At 41.2% G+C, this 12,101-nt stretch overlaps 1 protein-coding gene across 17 annotated transcripts in view; it reads right to left on the bottom strand.

Annotated features, from left to right (window-relative positions):
- The window catches only part of ABI3BP (ABI family member 3 binding protein), a 292,204-nt gene that overhangs the window by 71,301 nt on the left and 208,802 nt on the right, over window positions 1–12,101 (bottom strand). For all 17 annotated transcript variants that reach the window (XM_066578216.1, XM_066578234.1, XM_066578294.1 and 14 more), the window contains one exon: window positions 6,573–6,650. In XM_066578216.1, the coding sequence (XP_066434313.1) occupies window positions 6,573–6,650 (78 nt within the window). The remainder of the gene's footprint in view (window positions 1–6,572; window positions 6,651–12,101) is intronic.

The raw sequence follows: 12,101 nt of genomic DNA, 5'->3' as shown, positions 1-12,101 counted from the left end.
TTTTACAGTGCAACTCTAACCCCCTAAACATCTCATCCTGGATCAAGCGTGGTTGTTTGACGTTTACTACCACTCTTAGCAAATACCCGATGCTATGGGTGAGAAAGAAAGAATTTCTTATTTTTACATTTTTTTTCACAATCAGGGGGCTGTTCATTTGGAAAGCTCCCCTCAGATAATTTAATCTCCGATAATTCAGATGTAGAGGACATGTAACCATGAGTACGGGTTCTTTTCTGGCCTAGAGAGGCCCAGCTGGGGTTGAGAGACTAGTTCTGCTTTTAATGCCTGAACCTCTTCTCTGACCATCTGGCGGAGATTGTCCATTAAGGATTCTTGCACCGCCCTGATTGTATTAGCCTTTTTATTATGAGGCCTTGGCTTTGAAGTTTCATCTTGCAATGGCCATAATACCAAACATAGACAGCCTGTCAATGAGCTTTTTTGTCCAAGTGGACTACTCACGGATTGTAGATTCCCCCTGCCACCTTCCATGCTGTTCATAGCATATCTGAGGTGAATTCTGAGATGTAATCTTGCAGGAGAGGCTCTTCTGAGGTGATAGAGATTCCATTTTTTAAAATTCTGACGTAATCGCCTGTGCTGGGGTGCCGTGATCATTCACCTCCCCCATGTGTGGACACCTCAAGTGACCATCAGCTTCAGCCTCCCAAGGAGCTACGATTACAGGAACATCCCACAGAGCCCAGCCATTGCAGGCTGAATGTTGGACTCATACACAGAGATGCGGAAGCATATAAAGATGGGCCAGCGATCCCAAACCACTACCGCTCACAGAGCGGGAGCAGAACTCTGCTCTTTATCACCTAGGTAAGCGATCTTTTCCTCCAACACTCCATCGAGGAGCTCTCTTCTGTATGCGTTGGGACAGGAATAACACTGGAGAATGGTGATGGGAGTGGCCTTTTGAACTCTTCTCTTCCTGTCCCAGCGAGGTCCAGAGGGCAATCTCCATGTGTGCAGTCAGGATGGATGAAATCGTAATAATAGTTTATGTTGGATAGCCTAAAAATACTAATATGGATGCAAACTGTGAGTCCGGATGGAGAATGTATACATCCCATTTGATCAGGCAGGTCTAATATTTACCAACTGCGTTTCCACATCTCCTTTGAGATATAATGTGCTGAATTGTATTTAATCAACTACCTTTTCCCACAACTGGATTCAGAAATGATTCTAAATAGGGATATGTGATATATCATCATTGTAATGTAACTACATAATCCACACAAAGCCTGACATTTCCTATGTATTTCGTATTCATAAAAAAAACACTGTTACATTTTTTGGGGGTCATTTGGAAATAACACTGGGTCATTTGGTGTGAAGTTAAGTGCTGAAGAAAACCATTGTGTATTGTGGAATCTCTTGCAATACTAAAGATGGAGATTTATTGTTCAAGTTTAGTATCAAGACTGTATTTTAGAACTTGATGCTAAAAGCTTTCTTGAAGAACTCCTGGGTGTCAGACATTTCAGCTCCAATTATGCAGAGAGCTGATTTTCTACACAGGATGCTGTAAATGTAAGAAAAGTGGTATACCATATGAAAAGACTTAACAGCTCTCTTTGAGTGTTGTGTACAGAACACATACTTTCTGCATCTCTGCATATTTTCATGCCTTGGGAGAGCTGGCATATTTTCATTGTAAATGTTCTTCTAATTTTCTTCATTCCCTTCATTAGAAAGAAGATATTCTTTTATTTTAAACTTCATGCCATATTGTAATGGAAAAGATAAATAATATCTTCTTAATCCTTAATTATTTTAACTAGGTCATAATTTCTCCTAGGGAACTCTATTTAAGGACATAGCAATTGTGTCTGACAGATTTACAGGGGATTAGGGAGAAACTAGCTACAAATATGATAGACACAACTTTTGCTCAATTGATAAAGCTATATGGAAGTTCAAAGGACCTAGCTGAAGTAAAGAAATCCATGGAATACATAGATGGCCTATCATCCAGAGAGCTTTCGTACAACTCACAGAGGGTGGGGGACTTGTCTCTATGATGTCCATGAGCTCGCCCTAAAGGTACTTTTACATGAGGTGATTACCACCCGAATTATTACTGGAAACAGCAAATTTGGGCAACAGTTGGAGTTATTTGGTCTTACAGCTATTACCAGTCCATGTGAGTCATACATCTATGAACGACTGGCTGTTTGAAGTGAATGGAGGCAGGTGGCCGGAAGAGATGTCCAGCCGCTCTGCGTCCATTCTCTAACAGACTATCGATCCTGTGTAAAAAGCAGAGATACGATAGTTAGTGGGATGGCTGTTGGAAACTTATGCACCCAATAGTCATCCCATGTAAAAATACCTTAACACAGATTTTTACTGAAGTTGACCGGAAAATTTAAAATCTCTGACTGGCTGTAGTGGTCACATGTGGGTAGTCGAAGTGTCATCATGGCAGAACAACAACAGAGACCAGCTGGAGCACCTGAGCGGCAGCGCTGGGGTAGCAAGGATCTATCTAGGTAAGTAATACTTATTTTGCTATTTTATCATGTAACATAGTAACATAGTATGTTAGGCTGAATAAAAACAGTGTCCATCTAGTTCAGCCTGTTTCAACCCCTTCCTTGTTGGTCCCAAGGAAGGCAACCTTCCTGACTCCACAACGGCAGCCAGAGTAATCCCTGATCAACATTTGAGATGACAACCCCCGCTGGTCACCTAATGTCTATATCCTGTAATATCGTCACACTCTAGGTAGACATCTAGTCCCCTATTAAACTCCTCTATGTATTTTGCCATCACCACGTCCTCAGGGCTCCCACACACTTGCGCTTGCGTTTTTTGTTAACACAATTGTCAATGGGACTTTCTAATGTTAAAAACGCAACGCAATGCAATGCACTTGCGTTTTTGGTGCATTGCATTGCCTTTTTAACATTAGAAAGTCCCATTGGCAATCGTGTTAACAAAAAACGCAAACGCAAGTGTGTGGGAGCCCTTAGGCAGAGAGTTCCACAGTCTCACTGCTCTAACAGTAAAGAACCTCTTTCCGTGTTGGTGATGAAACCTTATTTCTTCTAGATTTAGGGGATGCCCTCTTATTATCATCGCAGTCCTGGGTATAAACAGATCATGGTAGAGATCCTTGTATTGTCCCCTAATGTATATAGTTATTTGATCGCCCTTAACCGTCTTTTTTCCAGGGTAAATAATCCCAATTTTGATAGCCCCTCTGGGTATTCCAGTCTTCTCATTCCGTTTATTAACTTAGTCGCCCTTCTTTGAACCACCTCAAGCACTGCAACATCTTTCCTGAGCACCGGTGTCCACAACTGTACACAGTATTCCATGTGACGCCTGACAAGTGCCTTATATAGTGGAAGAATAATGTTCTTGTCCCTCGCCCCAATACCTCTTTTAATGCACCACAAGACGTTATTAGCTTTGGCAGCAGCTGACTGGCATTGATTGCTCCAGTTAAATCTATAGTCCACTAGTACCCTAAGGTCTTTTTCCATATCACTTTTCCCTAGCAGTGTCCCATTAAGTGTATATTGGTAACATCCTTTTTTCCTGCCCATGCGCATAACCTTACATTTATCAACACTGAACTTCATTTGCCATTTTTCTACCCAAGCCCCCAGCTTATCGATGATCTTTTGTAGCCGCACATTGTCCTCCGTTGTATTAATTACCTTGTATAATTTTGTATCATCTGCAAATATTGATATTTTACTGCGCAGTCCCTCTATCAGGTCATTGATAAATATATTGAGCAGGATAGGGCCTAATACTAAACCCTGTGGCACCCCACTAGCAATGGTGGCCCAATCAGAGTATGAACCATTTATTACCACCCTCTGTTTTCTATCTCTGAACCAGTTCTTTACCCAGATACACACGTTTTCGCCCAGACCGAGCTGTCTCATTTAATATATCAACCTATTATGCGGCACGGTGTCAAATGCTTTAGAGAAATCCAGATATACGAGATCAATAGACTCTCCCCGGTCTAGCCTTGAACTTACTTCATCGTAGAAGCTGATTAAATTGGTCTGACATGATCAACCCCTCATGAACCCATGCAATAAGGGGTTATATTGTTGTTTTCCTTGAGGTATTCTAGGATGGCATCTCTCATAAACCCCTCAAATATTTTTCTAATTATTGAAGTGAGACTTACCGGCCTGTAGTTACCAGGCTCTCTTCTTGACCCTTTTTTGTATAGTGGACCCACATTGGTAATGAGCCAATCTAGTGGTACAACCCAGGTCTCTATAGTGTCCAAAATGATAAGAAATAGCGGTCTAGCTATCATATCACTTAGTTCCCTTAGAATTCTTGGGTGTATTGTATCTGGGCCTGGCGATTTATCAATTTTAATCCTCTTTAATCGGCTCTGCACTTCCTCCTGTGTTAGGCATGCAATGTTTAGCGGCAGGTTTGTTTTATTCCCCTGCATCTAGTGTGACATTTCTTTTTCATTCGTAAATACACTTGAAAAGAAACTATTTAATAGATTTGCCTTCCCCCCATCGTCTTCTATGGTTTCTCCATTATTTGTTAAAGGGCCAGTACTTTTAAAGTGCAAATCCTTCTACTGTTTATATAATTGAAGAATAGTTTAGGGTTATTTTTGCTCTCTTTGGCAATCAATTTTTCTGCCTTTCTGTGAGATTTTAGAATATCCTGGACAATCCCTTTAGTATATACCGTATATCTACACACAGTTTACATATAATTTAATTATAGCATTTGAGATAATCTTTTTATACTGGGATTTTCTCTATTATTAGAGAGCAGGGAAAGTATAAATATGGCAGAGAAATATGAACCAGCTGTGATCTGTGGTGCACAGAACATACAGATAGTGGGCTTAAAGTGACATAATAACATCTCTAGGTCAGCAAAGATTTATACAGCAATATTAGAAATCATTTATGAGAGTGAAGAAAGTTATTTTTGTAAATTCTTGGCAGGAAATGTGATATATATCCTTTCAGGCCATTACAAATGTTTTACACAGAATATCAAACACCACAATTTATTATTTTATATAACATGAATTACTTAATTCTGTAAATCCAGAGTCAGTTATGTACAATGGTGTAGTGCTGACAAAATAAAGTTCTGTTTCTAATCAAAGCAAACTCTACTGGTTTTGAAACTACATGTCAGGTTGTGCTCCTGGGACCTGTGGTTCTGTGGGTTTCCAGGAGCACACTGCTGCAGGTGTGGTTGATTTAGCTGTATGATGGTGTGGAGTTCTCCAGCCAGCCAATCACCATTGGTCTGCTGCATATAAATGCCAAACCCTTGGTCAATTATTTGTTGGCCATTTATCTTATTCCCTCTCATAACCCTGGTGCTTGGAGTCATGCATGTTCTGCTTTGGTGTTGCTTGCTTGCATGAGGTTCTCGGCAAGATTCCCTCATCTGTTTGTTGGTGTGAACAGCAATGTGTTCAGTTTTAATGTTGTTTTTCCCTTGTCTTGTGTTTCTGATGTTTACCATCTAGGATGAGCCAGACCTCTAGGTTCCAGCATCCCTATTGGGGTGATCTACACACTTGCAGGTTTGACTCCCTTTGGATTACTTATCATGTTAGAATAGGGACTCACAAGGAACGGGGACCCTTGATGTGGGCCTGTGAGCTTCTGTACTTTGGCCAATGAATAAACGATCAGCACCCCCAACAAGATAGGCTGGTTTTATATGCAGCAGACCAGCGGTGATTGGCTGGCTGGAGAACTCCACACTTTCAGCTAAATCAACCACACCTGCAGCATTGTGCTCCTGGAAACCCACAGAATCACAAATCCTAGGAGCACAATGGGACACTACATTATACTTTCTACACTGGACATGCTGCACATTCATATAAAAACATTGTGTAGTGCCTCAGAGTTGGAGTACCACAGCACTGTCATAGCAAGCTCATGTGGAATGTCTATGTGTATGTATGGTTGTCTGTGTCTTAATGTCTGTTTATGTGTATTGGCCTTAACTGGTCACTTAAGTGTTAATGTCCTGTGTTGTCTCTGTCTAAGGCCGCCTGCACACGGGCGGAAATCCCGCGGCGGTATTTCCCGCGGGATTTCCGTCACAGAAAGTCTGCATAGGAGTGCATTACAATATGCACTCCTATGCAGACGGCCGTGGTTTGGCCGCGCGAGATTTCAAACAAACCGCGGCATGTCCTATTTTTGTGCGGGGCTCACACTCACCCGGCCGCCGGCTCCGGTCTGCGCATGCGCTGGCTGCGCGGCAGCCGGCACATGAAAGAGCCGGGGCCGCCAGGCGCGGGTGAGTACGCGCTCGTCACTGCAGGCTTTTGGGTCGGGTCCCGCGGCGAGAATTCTCGCCGCCGGATCCGACCCGCTCGTCTGCAGGCGGCCTAACTCTGCATGACTATGCAGAATGCACCCTAACCCACTCTGTTACCTGTCAGTCACCCCTAACGAGGGAAGGCTTCAAGACCCCCTTAAAACTAGTACAAATACTTTTTCATAACAATTTCATATGGCAGAGTTCTTACTTTATTTATTCCTTATTAAAGAATGCATTTTGGTGATAATTACCTGTTATTGTGCCAGGCAGAAAGTTGAAGTCCTCAGTAGGTTTGGATCTTATTGGTCCCTGAGTTGTCCTATTAAGTGCTGAAGGACAAATGATAAAACAGAGCTCATTGAGAACCAAGAACAAAACCAATCTTATTGCTCTAGAAAAGAACCATGTTTTCATGTTCTTTTCTAAAGTATTTTGTTTAAACTATATTTGTGCTAAAATAAATCTCCCAATTCTCCTGTGCACAGTGCTGTCAAATATGTGTACATTCTATAACATATGATGTCGGTATAGCGCTACAAGTACACAGCCTCCATCATTTTCAATCATTCTTTAGTTGATTACTTTGTATACTTTTAGGCCATTATCTTGTTGCATCACCTATCTCTTCAGCTTTTAAGGCAACACAGTACAGTTACAGTGGAAATACACAGTCCAACAGTACCTAGTAGTTCTCACATAGAGGCTGTTATAGTAATAATATATGTTTTTCACATCAGCCTGGGCAAACACGTATACCAGTATCTACTTATATATATATATATATATATATATATATATATATATATATATATTTATCTTCCTCTTTAGTGGATGACCAGCATCTAAATGATTAACTCAGTCCGTGTGGTACATTGGTATGTAGATGCAGGCTCATCCTCCCTCCATATCCTGTCATGGCTTAGGAATGTCTAAAGATAACTAGAGATGTCTAACTCTCCATACATATAGAAAATACCAGAATGGTATATACTAGGATCCAGTTTTTATTCCTGGGAATTACGTGTTTGGAGTGACACGCCTTGAGGTGTTAACATATGTTAAACCATTAGCACCTAGAGCCAATCATGAGTTTTTAGGATTACAGGACGGGCATGTATTTCTGATTGTACATAAGAGAACTTATATATACATTGTTTGCTTGGTAATAAACTCAGAAGACCATCATTGTTGGATGATACTGCCTGTGTCATGTGTCAGTGATCTGTATACACAACTTCTCTTATAATTTGGACCAGACAATGAAAGACTATGTAATCCCTCTGATGATTTCTCTAACAAGGCTCAGTCAATCTTACAAACTAGCAGTTACAAAGCTGTCTTAATAATTTCCAGCAGAGTCTCAGACTTTGCTCTCTGCTAGTTACACAAAACACCAGACTCCCAGCCATGGATCACTGCTCAGCGGCAGTGGCCCTTTCTGCAGCTTCAGTGTGAACTTTTGCTTTGGTAAAAACCAGAAAGTGCCTTTCTAGTGGTAGTGGTTGAACAAATCTCTCAGTTCAGTGTTACAGCTATTTGCAGCAGCTCTTTGAAACTACGTCAACTCAGTCAACCATGCAGGCGTAAGATCCACTCTTTTTTATATCATGTCTTAGCACCAGTACAGCACCTCCTACCTTTGTCAACCACATACTTGCCCTTGTACATATACTAAGAACCTGGCAGTAACTCCTCACTACCATGTTGCTAACCACTTTAAGCTGCCAACTAGAGATGAGCGAACGTGTTCTTAACGAACACTTACGCTCCCGGACACCGGCTTTGCCGAGGACTTCAGTGTCCGCGCGTAAAGCTTCGGGGGGCGCCGGGGGGCGGGGAGAGGCGCGGCGGCGCGGGCGGCAGCAGCGGGGAACAGGGGGGAGCCTTCTCTCTCTCCCTCTCCCCCCCACTCCCCGCCACACCCCCCCGCGCTGCCACGGCGACCCCCGAACTTTTTTCGCCCGAGCACGGAATTGCTCGCAAAGTTCGGTGTTCGGGCGAAAAGGGGCGGAGCCGATCACGTTCGCTCATCTCTACTGCCAACCTCAACAATAAACAACATAGCCAATATTAAACAATGGCATAATGAATATGTTAATACAACATAATGAATGAACATAGTGCTATAACATAACACAGTCTTTAAAAAGACTCTGTCACCATCTTTTTGCCGATAACCATGGATGCTCGCAGGCAGTCTTGCGCAGTACATTTTTTTGTTTTGTTTGTAATTCCAGTGCCATTGCTTAGCGATGACACGGATACCTGCAGCCCATACGCAATGTTCATTGTGTAGGGTCTGCGGGCCGGATGCCTCCATTGAAATCAATGGAGGTCATCCACGCGGATTCCACAGTAAAATGGAACATTCTGCAAATTTTCTTCCGCTCGTGGATACGCAATTCATATCTGCAAGTGTGAAGAAAAATTCAAAAAGGGTTGCCTTTTAATGCCCGCATTTTATCACAGAAAGTCAGAGCGGATGCCGATCTCGGAATCTGCAATTCAAATCCTGTCGTATAAGCCCAGCTTTAATCTGAAATATAATAGCATCACCTGGGCACATTTCACAATCTTAAAGTCATGGACCGCTGCCCTTACATTCTTCTGTAAAATGTTTTGATACATTGTAGATCTCCCCATAATCGCAAGTTATCCAACCTGAGGCAGCAAATCATCCTCAAGCTATGATGTTCTCTATACCATGCTTTATTGTTGGGATGAGGTATTGGTGTGCTATGGTCTTTTTCCTCCAAAGAGTGTTATGCATTTGTGCTAAAGTGATCCACTTTTATCTCATCTGTTAATAAAACATTTGTCCCAGAAGCATTGTGGAACATCCAGGTGGTCTCGGGCAAAATTGGTAGGGCCACATTGGGTTATTTTGGACAGCAGAGGCTTCCTTCATAGTGTCCTTCCATGAATACCAGGTTCTTGTTCAGTGTTCTTCTGATAGTGAACACATGAACAGTGGCTTTTTCAGTTTGCAAAGTCTTTTGCTGTCACCCTTTCTCTCCTCTTCCAGGATTGCCGACTGTGCTCATGGAGTCATCTTAACAGGGCAGCCCATTCCTGGATAGAGTAATTACAGTATAGAACTATCACTTTTTGTATTGCTGGATCGATGTTCAACTTATGCAATGCTTTTGTAGTCTCTTCCAGTTTCATCTGTCTCACACATCTTCTCAGGTCTGCAAGTTGTTTGCATCAAGCCATGGTTCACATCAGACAGGCTGTCTTTGTCAATAAACATCCTTTGTGAGCCTCAGTAATGGCCCCATTGCCTTTTTATATCCTGGTTTGCTAGGCTTTAACCCATTAAGGACCAGGCACAGTAAATATATGGCACCTGGTCCTGGGCTTAAAGCACCGCCAATAGTAAAATTACAGCGACGCTTTAAGCCTCCTGCCTCTGCAATCAATTAGAGACGGGACGGGCTGTCCACTATAAGTAACAGCTGATAACCCGGAGGAGAAAGCAGGAGGGGCTTTTAACCCTTTCTGCCTTTTCCTTTGCAGAGTACACAGAGCTCAATGAGAGCTATGTACTAGAAAGTGGAAGTGGAAGGGAGTCTTCCACTCCGGGAGCCGGGGGGTCATGTGACCGCCGGGGTTCCCTGGTACAGCAGAGCTGGAGGGTCATACTAGACCCTAGCCAGCTCTGCCAGTGATTAATGTCACTGCAGGGATTGTTTTCCCCTGTAACTGGGGCTCCTATGGATGCCCGGCTACAGTGGGAGAATGTCCCCCAGAGGTCTTATATGATGTTATGTGGGACATAGATAGTAAAAAAACATAATTACATACATCAGTAAAACAAAATTACAGAATAAAACAACAATACATATATTAAGAGGGAATAACACAAAGCCAACGGCAACAAAAACCGTTGCCGTATGTGCCCTGTAAACCCAAACCATACATATTATATATCAAAACGTCCGAAACAAATAGAGGAACCCGTTCTCGTACTTTATTTTAGCATAAATATACTAAATAAAAAAAATAACTATAAATGTTAAAAAAAATAATTTTTTTTAGCATTTTACCCCCAATAAAACTAAAAACGGAAAGAAAAGTCAGTGAAAAAGATATTTTAATAAACGCCCTATATTTCACAGAAAAAAAACGCAGTAAAAATAATTTTGGTAACTAAAGGAACCAAAATAGGGCAGTAAAACCACCACGTGGGTAAAATCCCTAAAAAGTTACCGGTCCTTAAGGTACAAAGCAGCCTGGTCCTCAGTGAATATATTAAGGGCCGTATTTTTTTTTAAATTGCGTCATTTGTGGGGGTATCTATCATTCTGGAATCTATGAGTCTTTGCAATCTTGGCTTCGTGTAGGAAAACAAAATGTTCCTCAAAATATTGATAAGGTATGTTAAATTTGTACGTCTCCTAAATTGTTAAAAAATCTAAAGTTTTTCAAATGTGCGTCCAGAATAAAGTAAACAGGTGTAAATATATATTTTATCAAAAATGTGTACAGTATGTTTGCACATAAGTTGAGATATTACAGTTGAAAATGTGAAAATAATATTTTTTTCAAAATTTTCCCAATTGTGCCACTTTTAATAAATATACACAAATTCTATTGGCCTATTTTTACCACCGAAATGAAGTACATGTGGTGAAAAAACTGTCAGAATCACTTGGATATGCAAAACCTTTACAGAGTTGTTCCATTTTAAAGTGACACGTCAGATCTCCAAAATTTGGCTCCATCAATAAGGCGCAAACATCTCATTAATTAAAGCATCTTTTGCCAATTGGCTCCTGGAGACATTAAAGGTGTTGTTCTAGGATGAAAAGTTACCTCCTACCCACAGGACAGGGGATAACTTTTAGATTGGTGAGGGTCCAACTGCTGTGGCCCCTATTGATCCTGATAACAGGGGTCATGAAGGTCATTCCCCCTTGAGATCTCGGGGGGTCTAAGCAGTCAAACCCCAAATGGTCTGAAAGTTATCCCCTATCGTGTGGTAAGGGGTAGGGGATCATTTTTAGTCCTGGCACAATCCTTTTAACACAGGGGTTAACTTACTTTAACTCTCCCTGCGCTGTGGATATTAACTCAACATGCTTCACAAAATACATGAGATGAGTTGTACTACTGTTTGTGTATTATAAGATTGTGTATATAATTTATATTAGTATCATCAGTAAATGTACAGGGGTACTGTATATTTGGCAGCTAGATTACATTCTGATGTACTTAAAATACAATTGACAACATTTTTTCAAAGAAATGCACTATATCAGGTTTTTCGTTAGAAAATAGCTCAATTTATGAAGAATGTGGGACACTATTTGAGCTCTTTTTGTTTCACTACAAACAAAATTGTCTATCATTGAGATGTAAAACATTCAAAACATGATAGGTTCCAAGTCAAAACCATTGAAAACAAATGAGATCATTTGATTACTTGCAAATACCCTTGAATAATCCAAACCATTTTACTCAGTAACTGTAAACTCTTTATATAGTTTAGAGTTGCTGCATTCTGCCTGAGCATCCAGTTATTCTATATAGATTTGTTGTAGCCCATCTTTGTCCTCTAGAACCTCCTTTTAAAAAGCTATATTTGTATATTGATTAATTATGACAAATATGGCAATCCGTACATGTTCTCCGAGAACAATAGTGAAAAGCCTAGCTGTAGGGGTACAGAGGTAGCAGTTGTAGCTTAGCCATTCCATCTGAAGGGGCCCAAAGTTAGGCCTCCAATAATCATCTCTTATTTAGCTTTACATCCTTAAGCCAATTTACTTAAAACA

This window comes from Eleutherodactylus coqui, chromosome 1, assembly GCF_035609145.1.
Source record: "Eleutherodactylus coqui strain aEleCoq1 chromosome 1, aEleCoq1.hap1, whole genome shotgun sequence".
Taxonomy (NCBI): Eukaryota; Metazoa; Chordata; class Amphibia; order Anura; family Eleutherodactylidae; genus Eleutherodactylus; species Eleutherodactylus coqui.
The sequence above is the reverse complement of the archived record's forward strand: the minus strand, read 5'-3'. Positions and strand labels throughout refer to the sequence as shown.